General features: G+C 59.2%; 1 protein-coding gene across 12 annotated transcripts; it reads left to right on the forward strand.

Annotated features, from left to right (window-relative positions):
* Positions 1 to 40: 40 nt before the first annotated feature.
* Positions 41 to 18,630, forward strand: ARFGAP1 (ADP ribosylation factor GTPase activating protein 1). 12 transcript variants are annotated; one of them, XM_028827458.2, is made up of 14 exons: positions 41 to 1,293; positions 3,763 to 3,826; positions 4,277 to 4,386; positions 4,666 to 4,837; positions 5,378 to 5,478; positions 6,367 to 6,453; positions 7,031 to 7,127; positions 9,517 to 9,573; positions 11,120 to 11,152; positions 12,447 to 12,476; positions 13,478 to 13,534; positions 14,207 to 14,266; positions 14,920 to 14,996; positions 16,460 to 18,630. In XM_028827458.2, exons 2-14 carry the CDS (start codon positions 3,767 to 3,769, stop codon positions 16,767 to 16,769), a joined length of 1,251 nt encoding a protein of 416 aa, XP_028683291.2. In that variant the 5' UTR covers positions 41 to 1,293; positions 3,763 to 3,766; the 3' UTR covers positions 16,770 to 18,630.
* The last annotated feature ends 431 nt before the right edge of the window (positions 18,631 to 19,061 follow it).

Raw genomic sequence — 19,061 nt, forward strand, 5'->3', positions numbered from 1 at the left:
CTGCCGGCTCCCATGAGACCTTGCAAAGCGCAACGTAGCCGGAAGCTGGTGGCGGCTGGTGGGCGACCGGGCGCATCCCCGTTGCAGTGCGGCGGTCCGAACCCGGCCCTGGCCTGACCCCGGCGGCCCTGCCCGCCTCTGCCGACAGGTAAGCGCGCGGCTCGGCGGCCCGGGCTCGGCCTGAGGCCTCGGCTGCCGCGGCGTCGTCCCCGGCCTTCGCGGGCGGACTCCCCGCCGCAGCCTCCCCCGCCCGGACCCCGCTCCACCCCGAGGCTGATGCCCCAGAGCTTGGGGGCGCCCACCCCGACCTCCCCCAGTCCCCTCGGCGCTGGACGGCGGGGCCCTTCTCGCGCGGACGCCCTGCTGCAGCCGCCCCTCCGCCGTGCCGCCCCCCGCCCCTCGTGCCCCTTCCCTCCGAAGCTGCTCTCCACCCGCACCCCGGATCTGGAATTTCCCACCGGTTACGGGAGTCCGGAGGGTCCTGCCCACCCACGTCGCCTCCCGGGGCGCGAGCAGGACCCTGCCCCGTCTCCTTCAACACCCTCTTCCCGAGCTCCTTCGGACACAGGACTCGGCCTGGACACATCCCAGTCAGGTGGCCTCTGAAGCCCGGTGGAGCTTCCCCCTGCTAAGAAGTGAGGGTCCTGCCCAGCAGGTGTTGGTGAGCCCAGTCTCATCAGAAATGGCAGCCTCAGCTCGCTTGGTTTTCCTCCTTACCCTTTGACGTGGATGACTGTCTTGAGGGAGAAAAAGAAACCAGGAAGGGGCTTTTAAAACTTCTCAGTTTATGTGTGTTTAGAAGAACTGTGCTTCTTGCCTGTTCTTTTAAACAGTTTTAATTACAGCCCACCAATTCTGAGAAGTAATTCTGCTCATTTTTTGCAGGTCTAATATTCCTGCCATGCTCTGCTGATTATAGCACCAAAGTTCGGCTGTAAAGTGGCCCAGGGAATTGAAGCCCTTAGCTTTGTTTTGGCGTCCCTTTCTGGGACCATGTCCTTGTCAAAGTTCAGAAGTAATCCGTGCTTTAGCGAAAGGGCTCTTCTTCTTAGACATGGGTAGTTGAGGCGCTTCAGACAGTTTCTGGGAACGACTGCTAGTATTTCTGCCGGTCGCTGTGTTACAGCCCTAGGGTCTAAACAGTGTTCTTAAATATCCCTTTTGATCTCACATACTGAGAATGTTCCAACTTATGGATCCTGAGTTTTGAAGTCTCCGGAGCTTACCGAACTAACACAGAGTGTCCTCACTGGGTTTGACGTTTGCTGAAGTCACATCCACTTGCAGAAGGAGGTATATTTTTGCATCTTGGTTTCAAGTGTTAAGAGTTTTGGATTATTTTTCTTTTTTTTTTTTTTTTTTTTTTTTTGGAGACGGAGTCTCGCTCTGCCGCCCAGGCTGGAGTGCAGTGGCCGGATCTCAGCTCACTGCAAGCTCCGCCTCCCGGGTTTACGCCATTCTCCTGCCTCAGCCTCCCCAGTAGCTGGGACTACAGGCGCCCGCCACCTCGCCCGGCTAGTTTTTTTTTTGTATTTTTTAGTAGAGACGGGGTTTCACCATGTTAGCCAGGATGGTCTCGATCTCCCGACCTCGTGATCCGCCCGTCTCGGCCTCCCAAAGTGCTGGGATTACAGGCTTGAGCCACCGCGCCTGGCCAGGATTATTTTTCAAGATAAACTATATTTGTGCTTTGAAGGTTAGGAGGTATTTGCTTTCGTGTTATTAACTTTAACATTTCAGGGAACTAGGGCTCTTGAATATCCACAATGAGTCACCTAGAGGAGTTCCTTTTAAATCCAAGCTGAGTCCTTTCCTTTTTGCACGTTTTCTTCCTCCGGTGGTTCTGCGAGTATCCTGTATGTTTTACAGTTAGAAATTCAAGCCATCTCCTCATGGTTCTGACTTTTGTTTGCTTGTGTCTGTTGACCAAGACATAAGCTCCTGAGGGCAGGCATGGTGCTGTGGAAAGAGTGCAGGACTGAGTGTGGAGACCTGGATTGGTCTCGTCCTGCTTTGGCGGCTCACCGCCTCTCCGTGGGCCGTGGCTTCTGCGTGTGCAGTAGTTCTGCCAGGGCCGTCGGCGGCTGCTGTACAAGAATGTGTCCCGAGGACCCTGTAAGCTCAGCCTCGCTCCCCGCCTGCCAGGGCATCTCTCCACACAGGTTCTCCCTCTTCCGTCCTCAGTCGGCTGTACTGGTGGATGCTCAGTTTGATGACGGTATCCGCCTGAATGAGTCATGCTGGGGTCCGAGTCTTGCGATCAGGAGTGAGCATTCACTGCCTCATGATCTGTGGTTCCCGGACACTCTCACACAAGGCACAGAGAATTATGGAGCAGAAGGGAGCCCAGGGTGAACTTTGGTTTTGTTTTTATGAACTGCAGAAAACAGGTGTTTATTTCCTGACTTTGAATGGGTTTAAAGTGGGCACTGGTCAATATTAGGAGTCATGGGCTTCAGAATTCAGAAACTTTGGCTGTGTGGAGTTGGGACTCCCCCAGTGAATACCTTGTTTCTGGATACTTAAGATTAGAAATGAAATATAGGACAGAGGGTTTTTTTTTTTAATTTTTAATTTTTTTAAAGCTTCACCTCAACGTAAAGTTCCACCTACAACGTTAGTGGGAAAGCTGGTCGACACGGTCTCCTCCTAAACACAGTGAAGGAGGGGAGGGCTGGTGCTGGGAAGGTCCCATGGCTTACAGAGTTCTGCGTGTTCTCCGTGTAGTGAGAGGTAGAGGGAACAGCACACGGCTGCATTCGTATTGAGAGGTGGGTGAGCCTCAGAAAAACAGTGCACTGAGGCGTGGGCTGGTGGGGATCCAGGTCTGCTGCCTCCAGGCTGGACTGTCTTCTACAGTTTGCTCGGTGCTGCTGTGTGCAGGACCGCTGGGTCATTCTCCTTTGACGCTGGGGTTGGTACCACCCCTTCCTCCTGCTTAGAATCTTAACTATGTCGATTTTCCTGGTCCTGAATCAGATGGGCCATCAGTTGAAGTTGTACTTTGCTAAAGCTAGGAGAGCTACAGAAACATCAATAGGTTTTCTCTTCACCCTAAACCTTGTTGCTACTGTCCCACTAGGGTCCCTGTGAGTCACCGTGGCGGGGCTGATGGTATGAAGCCACTCTCCTTGTCCTGCAGCAGCCACACTGTTGCCCCCATGCCTCAGAATGGCCCCAGAAGGCCCTACCTGCAGGTCCCCCAGCAGGCTGGACTTTCCACACATCCAGGCAGGGTACCGCTTCTGCCCCGACACGGGCAGGAGCCTCCCTGCACTGCGTTGGCGATGTGGTGGGGAGGGTGGAGCGCCGAGTCCCTGGGCTCCCTGTCGTTGGTAGTGATCAGCCCAAGTGTGGTGTGTCGCCTTTTAGGTGGAAAATTGAATTTAGCAGCCAGTCTGTGTGTGTTTTTAAAGACTGCCCCTTGCTGTGAATTTCACCATTAGAAGACAGGACTTTCTATAAATGATGCGGTCTTGGTGGTGGATAACCGTAAGCAAAGTGGCACCAGTAATTACGTGGTCTTCCTGGCCATCGCCCCGGCCACAGCCTGGGAGCCCCCTGGGGATATGGGGAGCAGAGTCCTTCAGTACGTGGTCCTCTCGGCCCCTGCAGCGGGCGGCCCTGTGACCAGGGCTTCCCAGCAGCTCAGCAGATGGCCTCTCAGGTTTTCTGTTGTGTGGGGTTTTGGACAGACGTTATTTTCTTTTTTGTAGAGTAGCCTGTTTGTAAGTTTAAAGTGTTTGTTTTTCTCCTTTGCAGCATCATGGCCAGCCCAAGAACCAGGAAGGTTCTTAAAGAAGTCAGGGTGCAGGATGAGAACAACGTAAGCCTCTGCCCCCCACCCCCGCCCCAAGCCTTGGTCAGGGTCAGCGAGTCTCGGGAGGTTGTGCTCTGAGTCCGTGGTTCTGAGACCCTCCTGGAGTCGATGGTGGTTGGCGTCCTCTGGACGTGTGTGACTTGTGCTGGCTGGTGGCCTGGGTGGCCGGCTCTTAGAGTGGTGCCATTTCTGGCGCTCATCAGTGCTGGCTGTTGGGGGTGGGGGCTCCTCCACATTCCTCAGGCCACATTGCTCTAAGGACAGGTCCGCCTCATCTTCCCATCTGAACATTTTATTACATGGGAGACTCTTTTCCCTCACGCCTTGCCCTGACCCACACCCCCGGCCACCCTGGGCAGCCCTCTGCATTTGCTTCTTGAGGCCACCTGTCGGATCTTTGGGGTCCCTGGGCTCTGCCCTGAGCCACCTGGTGAGTCACTTGTGGCCCCTTTGCAGGTTTGTTTTGAGTGTGGCGCATTCAATCCTCAGTGGGTCAGTGTGACCTATGGCATCTGGATCTGCCTGGAATGTTCGGGGAGACACCGTGGGCTTGGGGTGCACCTCAGGTCAGTGTCCTACCACTCCGGCTCTGCGGAGAGCCTGCGGCCTTCCCAGCGTCTGTTTCTGACACTGGAGGTGCTGACGCCAGGGAAGCTTGGGGGCCATCTCCCATTGAGTTGCCAGTGTCCACTCCAGTGACGCCATGGCACAGGGTTCCGGCTGCTGGCCACTCGGCCTCCCTGCGGCTGCTGCTTGCTGTGTCTAATTCTCAGGACGATGTCGGGTGGAGGGTGTCCCTGGGTGTCCCCGGTGCTGGTTGATTTGCTCAATCCTCTGGTTTCCAGCTTTGTGCGCTCTGTTACTATGGACAAGTGGAAGGACATTGAGCTTGAGAAGATGAAAGCTGGCGGGAATGCTAAGTTCCGAGAGTTCCTGGAGTCTCAGGAGGACTACGATCCCGGCTGGTCCTTGCAGGAGAAGTACAACAGCAGAGCCGCGGCCCTCTTTAGGGATAAGGTAGAGATGGGCCCGACTCACTCTTGCCCCATGGTGCGGGGCTGCTCTGCCTTTAGTGGTTCTGGAGTTGGTTCTTTTGCTGGTTCTGACACACCCACTGGGCCACACATAGTCCGGGACAGAAGGGAATGTCGTGGTCCTTGCTGCCCTGCCCAGAGGGGAGGCACATGGCTTGTGGGAGAGATGGACCTTCCCTGCCTCCAGGGGAGAAAGTAGCTGTGACCGTTTACTGCCTCTGTGACTTGTTGGGCACAGTGTTTCTAAGAAGTTTGGAGGCCAAATGGGTGGGTCCCCCTGCGTTTGAAGTTGGAGTTGCACCAACTAGGAGCTCCCCAGCTCTGTTGTTCATGTAAAGGGAGCCCTGGCCTCGCGTCCACACCTGGTCTGTGCACCTGAGCAGGGGTCGTCGAGCGGGGCCAGGAGGAGGCTACGGGTGGTGGATGCTCCAGGCGGGCCGAGGGGGCTGCGCTAGAGTCAGCGGTGCCCCAGGGTGTCGCCAGGCACCTTTATGCTCTCTGATGCCCCGTGTCTCCTTGTCAGGTGGCCGCTCTGGCCGAAGGTAGAGAGTGGTCTCTGGAGTCATCACCTGCCCAGAACTGGACCCCACCTCAGCCCAGGACCCTGCCGTTCACGGCACACCGGTAGCTGCTCCTCATGGGGCCTCAGTGCAGTTTCCACTGGGCCCTGATCTTAGTCGACTGGGTTACCCCACAGAATTCCCTTCTTTGCTGTTGTGACAGCTCTTTTCCCAGAAGTCAGTGAGAAAAACAGATTTTTTAAATTGCCAAAACAATTCAAGCTTTTTGTAAATTTCAACCCATAAAACTGTCTCAAAGAGTGCCCCAGGTAGGCTCTGCACGCCTTCCAGATGTGCACACAGCCGTGTGCGCCGTGGCGCTGTGGGAATTCACGTCTGCACACAGCTGTGTGCGCCGTGGCGCTGTGGGATTCACGTTTGCACACAGCCGTGTGCGCCGTGGCGCTGTGGGATTCACGACTCCGTCTGCCCACAGAGGTGCTGTCTCCTCTTCCCCAGAGTTGCCCATCTACCTGTGGCACTGGCCCTGCCACCCTTGAACTGACCCCTGTCATGGATGCATCCCACGTCCCACTGCAGGGAACATCCCGGGTGAGGTGACTGGGTAGCACGAGGCCTCCCCACCTCACCTGGAGCCCCGGAGCCCCGCCAGCCAGGTGTTTCTGGCAGAAGGCTTTGCACTTCGGGCAACTCCAGCTTGATTCCAGGCCCTCGGTCCTCTTCCCCCACCTCTCGCCTCTGCCTCCTGCTGACGGGGAGAGTGCAGAGCCCACTGCGGAGGCCTCTCGTGGTGCCCATGAGGCTGGCATTGCTGGGTTTCAGCACCTGAGCCTGAACATCCGCTCAGAGCTGAAGGCCACCCTGGCCTCAGGTGCTCTCGGGTGACGTGAAGGCGCTGCCCACATAGGCCACATGGTTCTGGGGGTGCTGCTGGGGTTCCCTCAGACTTCACCCAGTTTTGACCTCACCAGCCTTTGATTCTTGGTTTCAGAGCCTCTGGCCAGCTGCAGAGTGTGACCGCCTCCTCGGACAAGGCTTTCGAAGACTGGCTGAATGATGACCTCGGCTCCTATCAAGGGTAAGGACTTGAGAGCTGGGGATGCCTGGGGAAGGCCAGACCCACGGGGTTCAGTCTGCTGGGTAGGGCTGCTTCCCTCGGGGCCTCCCGTGTGCAGTGGGTGTGGGACCCGTACGTGCCGGTGCAGGGTCTGACTGCAGTGAGCCCCGGCTGCCCACCCGGGTGTGGATTGGGGGTCTTGGGTGTAGAGAAGAGCTAACACTTAGAAGAAAAGCATAACACATTTTCTGCTTGGAATTTGCTGGACCTATACGTGAATTTTTATCCCCAAAGCTGTCATATTAAGTTGTTTTGATCCTTCTTCCAGTACTTCTATGACTGGGTTTGGGGACTTGCTGGGGACCCTCTCTGGTGATGTGGCAGGAGGGTCTTTTTAAATGAGCAGGAAGCACGTCTGTCTGCTGCTGGGGAGCTGCCAAGGCTCCTGCTGCTACGGGAGGCAGCGTGCATGTCCTGTGCTGGGGGACGCTGGCACATCCCTCAGAGCCTCAGCCTCACCTCTGTTCAGGGCCCCACACCTTCAGGAGGAGCAGGGTTCACGCCAGCATCTTCAGCCTCTTGTCCGCTTTGTTTTCAGAGCTCAGGGGAATCGCTACGTGGGGTTTGGGAACACGCCACCGCCTCAGAAGAAAGAAGATGACTTCCTCAACAACGCCATGTCCTCCCTGTACTCGGTGAGGACTTGTGGGCCCTGCAGAGCATCTCCCATGGGCAGACCCGGACTGAGGGCACGCCGGGCCGTCGGGGGCAGTGTGGCAGTCCTGGAACACGTGCTCTTGGCCTTGCTGTGATCTAAGGACCCCTCCCTTACCTTCAGTGACGTTTTCTTGCAAAAATGTGGCTTAAATTTTTCAGATCCCAAATTCAGTCACTTCTTTTTTTTTAAAAGACGGAGTCTTGCTTTGTTGCCCAGGCTGCAGACTGGAGTGCAGTGGCGCATTCTGGCTCACTGCAACCTCTGCCTCCCAGGTTCAAGTGATTCTCCTGCCTCAGCCTCCTGAGTAGCTGGGATTATAGGCACCCACTATCACGTCCAGCTAATTTTTGTATTTTTAGTAGAGATGGGGTTTCACCAGGTTGGCCAGGTTGGTTTCAAATTCCTGACTTCTGATGATCTGTCCACCTCAGCCTCCCAAGGTGCTGGGATGACAGGAGTGAGCCACCGCACCCAACCAACACTTACTTACTTCTGACACAAAATGTGTGTATTTCAAATCTAACAGCGGACGTTCTTCCAAGGAACCCAAGGGCTCTGACGGCAGCCACTTGGCCGTGTTCTCTGCAGAGGGAGTGCTGTGTGCAGTGGGAAGCTGGCTCTGTGCTTGGGGGTCTGGCCGTGCTGGGAAGCCGCTCGGGCGCTACCCGAGGTCACTCAGGGCCACCTCTGGTCTGGGGGTGCCTGGAAGCTCCAGGTCAGATGTTCAGAGTAGGACACCCTGGGCTTGTTGCCATTTTCCTATTAACGGAAATACATGTTGTTTGATTTTCATTTTCCAAGGAAATTTTTACCGTCTTTAAAATGATTAAAAATGATTAAAATGATTAAAAAATGATTCTTGCAGGTGTGATGGCTCACGCCTGTAATCCCAGTACTTTGAGAGGTGGAGGCGGGCGGATCACCTGAGGTCAGGAGTTCGAGACCAGCCTGGCCAACATGGCGAAACCTCGTCTCTATTAAAAAAATATAAAAATTAGCCAGGCAGGGTGGTATGTGCCTTGTAGCCCCAGCTACTAAGGAAGCTGAGGCAGGAGAATTGCTTGAACCTGGCAGGCAGAGGTTGCAGTGAGCCTAGATAGCACCATTGCACTCCAGCCTGGGCGACAGAGTACGACTCCGTGTCAAAAAAAAAGAAAGATTTTTATTCATCGCAGCATTATTGTCTGTGACACTAGCAACCTGAGACTCTGGCCACAGGGGCCGCGTGAATGGGAGCTTGCGCGGAGAGCCAAGGAAGGACTTGTTTATTTATTTATTTATTTATTTTGAGACGGGTCTTGCTCTGTTGCCAGGGCTGGAGTGCAGTGGCATATTTATAGCTCACTGCAGCCTTGAACCCTGGGTTCAAGCGATCCTTCCACCTGGGCCTCTTGAGTTGCTTAGCTTCCCAAAGTTCCAGTATTACAGGAACGAGCCACCATGCCTGGCCAGAAAGGATTTTTTAATACTAACATGACAAGATCTTCAAAGTATGTTAGCTAAAAATAAGCAGGTTTAAAACGGATGGCTTCATCTGCAAGGAGCCCTGCCATAGAGTCTTGGGAGCCCCCAGGTGTGTGTGGCTTCCAGTTGCTCGGGATGGCCTGGCTGCACCTCGGGCCACTGACGGCCATGGTTGCTTTCTCTTGCAGTCATTGCTGCATCGTTAGGAAAGAAAAGTGCATTTTCCAGCCTGTGTGTGGCCCTTTTGCTGCCTTTTGCTGGGCATCTGCTTTCTGGGGAAGGCAGTTCAGCTTAGTGATCTCTCAAGTGAGGGTCCCTTTGTGTTTCCTTTAGGAGGAAGAGGATGAGTTGTGATTGAAATGAGACATTTATTTTTCTAAATAGCTTTAATTATCTCGGGAGACTCAGGAGGAAACCCTGAGCATAGATGAAGGAGAGCAGGTTACGGCGGTCATGACCCCACACGCCTCACCTTTTTCTGTTCCTCTGGGGAGGCAGGAGGAAGCGCCAGCCGTGGGGAGGAGAGCAGGTTAGAGCAGGTTACAGCAGTTGTGACCCCACATGCCTCACCTCTGCCTGTTCCTCTAGGGAGGCAGGAGGGAGCGCTGGCCCTGGGGAGGGGTCCTGCCCTGCAGTGTGGGCTTGCTGCTTGAGGGTGGTGGGATCCACAGGAGGCTGGATTGCACCGTGTTGGGAGCACTGCAGTTGGCGAGGTTGGGGTAGAGGGCGCGTGTCCGTTGTGCCCTGGGTCCATTTGTACTGCTCCAGCAGCCTGGCGAAGCAGGCGCTGTGGGGTCAGGACAGGGCAGGGGCCTGGTCCTCGTCCTTGCTGAGATGCTCTGCTCAGCGCCGGGTTCCTGGGTCCCAGTCCTGATGCAGCTGCTCTTTGTCGCCTTCCTCAGGGCTGGAGCAGCTTCACCACTGGAGCCAGCCGGTTTGCCTCAGCAGCCAAGGAGGGCGTAAGTCACTGTCCCCACCAGGCCCTCAGGACACCGGCCGCTTGCTGGTCTGTGGGGGCCGCTGCCTCTCAGAGCGTAGGAGGGGGCTGTTCCCGCCACGTTGCTCCCCTCCTCATGCCAGGGTGGCTGCCTCATGTACCCGCTCAGGGCCTGCGGGGCCAAACTCATTTCCTGTTCACTGGTAACTGGTGCAGGTGTGCAGCCACTGCGCTGGCCACCTCGTTCTGGGAGCTGCAGAAGGGATGTGGGACACAGAGGGTTTCTGGGTGCTCCAACCATGGGCTGTGCCAACGCAGTACCAGCCAGGGTGGTCCCAAGGCCTTGGAGGTTCTGCAGGAACACAGCAGCCCAGGCTGTCAGGAGCCGCTCCTGTGTCAGACCAGCTGCTGGCAAAGGGGTCCCGCCCTGATGAAAGTGAGGGAGATGTGAGCCCCATTGATTCCTAGACTCCACCCTAACCAAGCAGGGCAGGTCTCGGGTGCCCTGTGCCCTAGAGCTTCTGGGGCTCAGGTCGTGTTTTGGTAGCATTTTCTCTCTTTCGCCGCTTCTCAACCTGAAACGGGAGGATTTGGGGCTTTCATCAGGGCAGACAGTGGAGCATTAGGCAGAGACCCAAGAGCAGGCCTGGCATCAGGATGGGGTGTGGGCCCCCGGGGGCTGGGCTGTGGTGTGAAAGGAGAAGGGGAAGCCCAGAGCAGGGCAGCTGGGTGCCTGCAGCTGCCCAGACAAGCAGCCAAGGCACCCAGTTTAGGGCTCTTATGAGCAGAAGTCACGGTGCGCGCCTGTCAGATGTCCCCATGGTCACCCTGGCCCCGTGGCTTCCCCAGTCACAGTGCGCACCTGTCAGAGGTCCCCGTGGTCACTCTGGCCCCGTGTCTTCCCTGGGAGAGGCAGGCCTGGGAGCACCCTGGAAGGGGCAGCAGGCCAGGTGTCCAGGCTCCAGCTCTCATGGCCCCGTGACTTTGCCAAGTGTGAGGTTCTGGTTCCCGCCAGGGCCTCCGTTTTGTGTCACCACGGGAGGGCTGCGGCCTGGGGAGGCCCAGGTACCTTCCAGCCAGTGTCACGGCTGGGCCTTTTCTCCTCCCCCAGAGCGTAAAAGTGACCGAGGTGGCTGGACTGTGCTTGGCATGGAGCTGCCCCCGCAGCGGGGTAGATGAGCCTGGGGCAGTGGCACCACCCATTGAAGACAGTGCTGGTGTGGCTTCCCCAGCCTGTCCTCTGCTCCAGCAGGTCCCCGCCCTGTCCTGAAGTCTGGAGGATGGGGTTGGCCCTGCTGTTCCCTGGCCTTGCACACTGCTCACATGTGCCCTCGCCCCAATAGCTTGCTGGGCTGGCCTCCCTCCAGGGAGAAGCCAGCATTTGTGCTAATCCAGGCCCCACTGCAGCTCTTCTGGGCATCTCAGAGTTATAGTCCCCCCACCTGAGAGCTGCTGGCAGCCCAGGGGCCATTGGGAGACAGTCCTGGACCTGAGTCTGTGGGCCCTGAGGAAGGAGGCCTGGCAGTCCGTGTTAAAGACCGTCAAGCCTTGTCTGTTTTTCATTGTAGGCTACAAAGTTTGGATCCCAAGCAAGTCAGAAGGTAACAGAGGAGAAGCTTCTGAACCCTGGTGCTTCTAAAACTATCCCGAGTCTCTGACGTCACGTGCAGCGCCTGAAGCTGCCTGGTTCCCTCTTCTCAGGCCACACGCTCAGAGCGCAGGAGGGGCTGTGCCCACCATGTTGCTCCCTCCTCATGCCGGGGTGGCTGCCTCACGTACCCGCTCAGGGCCTGCCGAGCCAAACTCATTTCCTGTTCACTGGTAGCTGGTGCAGGTGTGCAGCCACTGCGCTGGCCACCTCGCTGGGAGCAGGACTGCCTGGCTTGGCAGATGACCCACACTGGCGGTGGCCGCTCACCCGGAAGGGCTGTCGTGGGTGGTGCTGTGCCTGCGGCACGTAGGATGTGTCTGCATGCTGAGGCAATGGAGGGTCCCTTTGCCCTGGCCAGGGCATCCCCCAGTTGTAGGCAGTGTGGCCTCAGGCCTTTGCATGTTTTTTTTTTTTTTTTTTTGAGATGGAGTCTCGCTCTGTCGCCCAGGCTGGAGTGCAGTGACCGGATCTCGGCTCACTGCAAGCTCTGCCTCCCGGGTTCACGCCATTCTCCTGCCTCAGCCTCTCGAGTAGCTGGGACTGCAGGCGCCCGCCACCTCACCCGGCTAGTTTTTTTGTATTTTTTAGTAGAGACGGGGTTTCACCGTGTTAGCCAGGATGGTCTCAATCTCCTGACCTTGTGATCCGCCCGTCTCGGCGTCCCAAAGTGCTGGGATTACAGGCTTGAGCCACCACGCCTGGCCTATGTTTTTATATTCTTTAGGATGTGGGTGGGGGCCCCACAGTCCCCACTTGGTGGTCAGGGCTGTGGTCTGGCTGTCCTTGGATTCAGAATCACACCCAGGAGGCAGTGCCCACGTGAGGCCCACCACGAAAGCTCAGGACTGCAGGCGTGGAGCTGTGCGTGGCTTTTTAGGACACGCCCTTGCCCCCGGGCGAGGGGGTCCATTCTCACAAGGTGCCCATCAGTCACCCCCGTGGCCCATAGCACCCCCTTCCTGTCTGAGGGAGTCTCCCCACGTGCCCACCCCCAGCTGCAGGGACGCCTGCCTGGCTTTGCCGCAGGCCTCCCAGGGTCCTGAGCTGCAGTCGCTCAGCAGTTCCTGCAGGTGGTGGTCAGTTCCCGGGCAGGGAGCGGCTGCTCCAGGGTTGTGTTGCTGAGAGCCTGCCCGGTGCTGCCTTAGTGCTGCAGCGCCCCGTGGCGGGTTCGAAGGCGCTGCTGGTTACTAATGCCCCCCCTCACCTTGCTCTCTCCTCACCTGTCTCCTTGCTGTCGGGTAAAGTTTTGGGGTCACAAGCAGCAGCCGGAGCCGGTAAAGCCCGTGTCTGCTCGTGCATGCCGCCCGCGTCTCTGCCGAGAGTGTGCTTGGCTTCCTCGGTCCTGCTGCTGCTGCTGCTGCTGTCTGGTGTCACCTCACGCGTGCGCACGCTCAGACCCTTTCCCTGGCCTCGGTCCATGGCTCTCCTTTAAGATCCAGGATCTGCATCAGGCTTGGTTGTGTGTGCCTGTCAGCGCTGCACAGTACTACTGTGCTCCACCCTGGGCAACTAAATGAGACCCCCATCTCCAGAACACACAGACCCCCGACCCAGGCTTGCTGTTGGGGAGGCTCTGGAGGGAGGGCGGGGGCACTGAGCGCCGAGCTGCTGAGCAGGGTTTCCAGGCCGTCTGCGCTCCCTCAAACACAGTGCAAAGGGGAGGATCTTTGCTCGGTGACGAGTTATTCCCTTTCCGGGCTTTGATCCGTGCTGCTCCCTCCTTTGGGGGAAGAGGAGGCCTCACGTCACATCCCCAGGTGGCCTTAACACCACTGACCCAGGATCAGGAGAGGCTGAGCTCCTTTCTCAGCAGCTTCTTCCTGTGGCCCCGGCCTGCGTGCCCCCTTCCCTCCATGGGGGACTCAGTGCCTGCCTGGGGAGGCGGAGCTGCATCCTAGGTCAGCACAGGGTGGCTACAGCCGGTGTTGGCGTCAGGCACAGGCTGCACAGGGCATGTTCCCACCCGCCCAGCCCTGCCGGCCGCATGGTGGCCCGTGAGGGAGGACCCCGGAGGGAGCTCCCCCTCGTCCTGAGGGCACTTCCTGCGAGAATGGGGGTGTGAGGGCCGCGGTCTCCACCTGCTAGATGTGGCAACCGACTGCGCTTCAGGTGTTGTGTGCGAAGCCTTGTTTCCTGCTCCCTGCATTTGTATCCTGCTGCCTTCCTGCCTTCCTGCTGGTGAAGCTCGCGCTGCCCTTTGCTGGCCTGGCCTGCCACTGACGACCCGTGTCTCGGTGGAGCTGCCATGGGGCTCACGTGACTTTCCTTCCTGCAGGCGTCCGAGCTGGGCCACAGCCTGAACGAGAATGTCCTCAAGCCTGCGCAGGAGAAGGTAATGGGCAGCTGCGGGTGGTTGACGTGCTGCTTGTGCCTGGAGCTCTTCGCTCCGGGGCATGTGGGTGCGTCAGGGACGTTAGGGGATTGTTTGTCCAGCAGCTGGGACTCAAAGAGGTACCTCTCAGACCCCCCAGCTCATCCCTTTCCCTGGCCTAGGGCCTCCCTTGCAGCCCCCCAGCCCACCTCCATTCCTCTGCCTCACCCCTACAGCTGGCCCCGGAGCCCAGCACCCCCAGCCCACCTCCATCCTCTGCCTCACCCCCACAGCGGGCCTTGGAGCTGTGCCCAGAGGAGGCTCTGGTACGGGAATGATGCCCACTATCCTCGGGGGTCGAGAGCCCCGCCAGCTCCCTGCCTCCTTCGGGGCTTGACTGGGACAAGCAGGGCAGGCACCCCCGGGGCAGCGTGGGCGTCCTCAGGTCATGTTGCTATTTGTCAGCAGCGGCTGGCGGGGCCACGTCTGCAGACACCAGGCCTCGCAATGACGTGGGCTCTTGATGCTGGAATCCGTTTGGGGCCCCTGTAGGACTTTCTGGGGCTCAGCCTGACGGGTGTCCCCAGGCCCCTGTTACTTTGGATGCCCTCACGCTGGGGATTCCTGCACTCCTGAAGCTTTAAGCTTTAATCTCTGCCGCCCCCATTAATGCTGCCGTCTTAATCCGTGCAGGTGAAGGAGGGAAAGATTTTTGATGATGTATCCAGTGGGGTCTCTCAGTTGGCGTCCAAGGTAGGGAGCCTGCCGCATGTGTGGGCACAGTTAAAGCCAGTCTCCATATTCCACGGCCCTGGGCGTGAGAGCAGGGTGTGCCCCGTGCAGCCCCCAGCCTGCCTTGGCAGTGGCCGCTGTCCTCTTGAGATGGGAGGAGGGCTGCCCGGCCTGATGGCCCGAGGCATATGGAAACAGCTTGGCCCACTGCGGCCCGGTCAGCCACTAACTGCCACTTCTCCTGCTCTTACCTTGCTGCCACTGGCCTTTTCCTCGGTAAGTGCCAGTGCCGTCTTAGCTGCCATTGGTCTCACTGCTCTGCGGGCCATTCGGGGCGTGCATTTTGTCCTGTTTCCTGGCATGAGGTGCTCTGCAGACGGGGAGGGAAGAGCAGGTCTCGGTCCTCTCCCCCGAGCACGTGGTGGGAGCTCTCGAGGTCTGTGCCCGAGGCTGTCCTCACTGCCGTGTCCCGCATGCACCTGGTGCCACTGCGGCGTGGCTGTGCGTGTCTGTGTCTGTACGCGTGTGCGCGGCACTCCTTGTTTCTGGATGTTTCTGGATTTTACCCGGGTCTTTTCAGCGGGATGGCGTGTGCCAGCTTGCGTGTGGGGGCCTCCAAAAGCTGCCTGTGCCGCGACAGGGCCTTCCTAACCTCTCTTCCCATCGCCTTCCAGGTCCAGGGAGTCGGTAGTAAGGGATGGCGGGACGTCACCACCTTTTTTTCGGGGAAAGCAGAGGGCCCCTTGGACAGGTACGCTGTGTCCCCTCCTGGGCCTTGCGTCCCGCTCCCCTGCCTCGGCCACTCCTCCCATAGGCTGTCGGGGAGGTGGTCGGCATCGTTGCTGGGGAGGGGAGGGGGGCGCTGTGGAAGGCTCTCTGAGTGCTCTGCAGCTGCAGAGGCCTGTCCTGCCTCTCTGCCCTGACTGGGCTCCCCAGGCTAGGGTGGGAGGGAGGGTCTCACCCACACGCCCCCACGTAGGAGGAGCTGGCCCTACTCTGCTGTTCCTCTGTCTTCCAGACTCTGGGTGGGTGGAGCAGGTGGGGGGCCGGGGACAGGAGGGCTGGGGGCCCCAGAGACCTGTCCTGGCCCCCATGTCCAGCTCTGCCCTTAGCGCTGGGCACCCCAGGCATTTCTGCTGGAAGCTGGCTGCTTTTCTCGGCCTCTGACTCCAGCAGGGGAACCACAGGGGATCTCGTAGGGCCTGGCCTTGTGCTGTCTACTGAGAGGCCAATGCTGGTGGGCACAGATGCGCTGCCCCCTAGGTGGGCCCAAATTTTCCCTGAGACGCCCTTCTCTTCCCTCTGTGTGTGTGGTTTTTCAGTGATGTGATTGCAGCTGAGGACAGAGGGCAGGGCCTGGTTCGGGCCCGGCGTAGCGGAGGACAGAGGGCAGGGCCTGGTTCGGGGCCGGCGTAGCGGAGGACAGAGGGCAGGGCCTGGTTCGGGGCCGGCGTAGCGGAGGACAGAGGGCAGGGCCTGGTTCGGGGCCGGCGTAGCGGAGGACAGAGGGCAGGGCCTGGTTCGGGGCCGGCGTAGCTGAGGACAGAGGGCAGGGCCTGGTTCGGGCCCGGCGTAGCGGAGGACAGAGGGCAGGGCCTGGTTCGGGGCCGGCGTAGCGGAGGACAGAGGGCAGGGCCTGGTTCGGGGCCGGCGTAGCGGAGGACAGAGGGCAGGGCCTGGTTTGGGGCCGGCGTAGCGGAGGACAGAGGGCAGGGCCTGGTTTGGGGCCGGCGTAGCTGAGGACAGAGGGCAGGGCCTGGTTCGGGGCCGGCGTAGCGGAGGACAGAGGGCAGGGCCTGGTTCGGGGCCAGCGTAGCGGAGGACAGGGCAGGGCCTGGTTCAGGCTGGCATAGCTGAGGGTATTGCTCAGAAGAGCCTGTGTCCCAGCTTGAGGGCAGTGCCCCTGCCCCTCCCCACTTGACTAAACCACTGTTTTATCGCAGCAGTTTGGAGCTGGTAGAAAAAGAAGTTTTTAGTAGAACTATCCTGCAGTTTGGGTGATTGATAGAGTGGGCCTTGGTTCTCCAGCTCCCCAGCAGTTTCCACTGCTATAAAGTGGGAGAAACAGCTCCCGCCTGGTGGGGCTGCTGTGGACCCCGAGCGCTAGCCTGGGAAGGTGGTCACTGTCCAGGTGCAGAGCTTTCGGGGGCACAGAATTCCCAGTGGTGGGCTGAGTAACAGTCATTCAGAATCCCCCTTCTGTCTCTTTAAAAGCCCCTCGGAGGGCCACAGTTACCAGAACAGCGGTCCGGACCACTTCCAAAACAGCACCATAGACCAGAGTTTCTGGGAGACCTTTGGAAGTGCTGAGCCCACCAAGGCCCGCAAGTCCCCAAGCAGCGACAGCTGGACGTGCGCGGACACCTCCACCGAGAGGAGGAGCTCGGACAGCTGGGAGGTGTGGGGCTCGGCCTCCACCAACAGGAACAGCAACAGCGACGGTGGGGAGGGCGGGGAGGGTGCCAAGAAGGCAGTGCCACTGGCCGTGCCCGCCGACGATGGCTGGGACAACCAGAACTGGTAGGGCCCACCGCGCCCCTGTCCCCAGCGCCCCCAGGCGACTTCATGTTTGCACTCTGCCCTCATCGTTCCTCCTCCTTTCATTTGACCCAAGAATCAGCGACTGCAGTGTGAGGACAGCGTCTCGGGAGGCAGGACCCCAGGGAGACTCAGGTTCTCACCGCCTGCCACGTGGGGTTCTCGGTGCGTGGGAGCGGCCTGCTCTCCAGCCTGGGCGGGGGCCATCCCGTCCTACACTCCCCTGGGCATTCTTGGACTCAAGGCAGGGGCTCTTCGTGGTTTGCTGGGAGGTGGGCTGCAGCACAGAGCCCTGTGACTGTTCACTACGCAGTATCTCGGGGCTGGGACCAGCCCCGTGCCGAGCTGTCAGCGACGTGAGGTGTCCCTTCTCCTTGAGATACTTAACTTTGGGTTTGCTCTAGTTCTTTCTTTTTGAAGAGAGTGACGGGAGTGGTAAAGATGGAAACGCTAAAAGCGATACTGGCGCTCACACTGCCGTCCGACCACCCTCGGCTCCCACGTCCACGCCTGCCTGGGCCTGTGCGGTCAAACCTGCGTCGGTCGTGACCCTCCGTGGCTTCACTGCATCCGCACTGTCCAACCACCAAGTTCACCAGACACAGCCCCCACAATAGCCACACCCACACCTGAGCTGTTCTCAGTGCTGGGACTTGACCATCCTGGAACACCCTGGAAGAAAAAGGAGCGCAGGGTGGGCCCTCGGCCCTGAGGCAGGAGGGCACGACAGTGGTGTGGCCTGGCAGGAGAGCCCCGGGCTCAGGAGCTGAGCAGGGATGCCTGTGCGCGGTGCCTGGGGCTGCCCTACAGACTGGTGCCCGCCACGTGCCGACCCTCACCTCCCCGAGGACTGGATGATGTGCTGCCGTGTGTGACTCATCTCCGTTGCCCAGCCTGTGTGACCCTGGGCCTTGGCCAGCTGTGCATGCACCCGAAGCTCGTGCAGTTTGTATGTGAGGTGCTCTCTCCCCCGCCACCATGCTCATCACTGTGGCCTTGGCCACGCTCCTTGGTCACCCCACTTCCCGGTCGCCGTCTGCAGCGCTCCTGGAGCAACCTGGGCCCTTCAGCCCCTGTGCTCGTCCCACCCTAGGGACTCAGCCACCCGCGAAACAGGATGGGACAAGATTTCGGCGAGTCCTCCTGGCGCCCGGGCCTCCCTGTGGGCACCAGCCCTCTTGGTAGCCGGTGTGGAGGGCCGGTGTCCTTGGCTGCCATGGAGGGACTTGGTCACCGAAACAGCCACCTGCTGTAATTGGACCTGAAGTCAGGCCGGGGGTCAGAGGCTCATGGTGCTGAGAAGCCACTGGGCAAAGTGGCCAACACAAAGGTCCCAGGAAGCCATCCCCCGAGAGCTGAGCGTGAGGTCTTTGCGTCTTTCTCCAAGCTGAGACTTGGGTGTGCGGCATGCGCGTGGTGTTTCCCGAGGGCTGCTTGGACCCTGGTGGGCTGAATGCTCCGAGGAGGGGTGGACTCCACTGGACAGTGGGATGTGGTGTTCCATGTGCCTGTTTCCACGTCAGCACCTTTTGACTTGGCAGCATGGAGCCAAGCTCTGCCCCCGCCCAGGAGGGTGCCTTTCTTGGGGGTAGGGGGACGGCCCCCTCTGCCTGCCCCAGATCCCCTTTAATGGGAGGTGCAGTCAGCAGTGTGGAGGTGTCTGGGCCACCTTCAGAAGGTGGATGTGGTGGCCGAGACCCTATCCACAGAGGGTGACAGCCTTTCCCTTCTGCAGGTGTGGGCAGGTGGGCCTGGGACAGGTGCTGGGGCCTCTCCTGGCTGTATGTGAGGGCCCATGTGGAAGGCGCAGACCTGACAGCATTCCAATAAAGCATAGGGAACACGCAGAACATCTGGGTGCATCCCAAGGGGCCACTTCCAGTGCTGTGCGAGTAGGGTCATGGGACCCCCAGGAAGGCAGGAGTGGGACACTAGGAATCATGCGCAGGCCCCTCACTGCTCCTGGCCCCTCCGCCCAGCCCTCCTGGGGAGGCCCTGGCATCACTGCATCTGAGGCAGAGCTTCTGGGGAGTAGGGCAGTAGGCAGCTGGGTGACCCAGCCAGGGAAGAGGTCAAGGGGCCCCGACATGTGCCTCTGGCTGGCCAGTGAGACACTGGGGTGGGGTCCAGGGACCCTTGGCCTGGAGAGGTGAGCAGCGGCTCCTGTACTGGAGGATGGCACCGGGGCCTGTGTCTAGGAGGGCTCCTGCCCCTCCCAGAGATTCAACACCCCCCACGCTGGGGAGGATCCCAGCCCGTATCCTGGAAACTCAAGGTG

The sequence above is a fragment of the Macaca mulatta genome, chromosome 10 (assembly GCF_049350105.2).
Source record: "Macaca mulatta isolate MMU2019108-1 chromosome 10, T2T-MMU8v2.0, whole genome shotgun sequence".
Lineage (NCBI taxonomy): Eukaryota > Metazoa > Chordata > Mammalia > Primates > Cercopithecidae > Macaca > Macaca mulatta.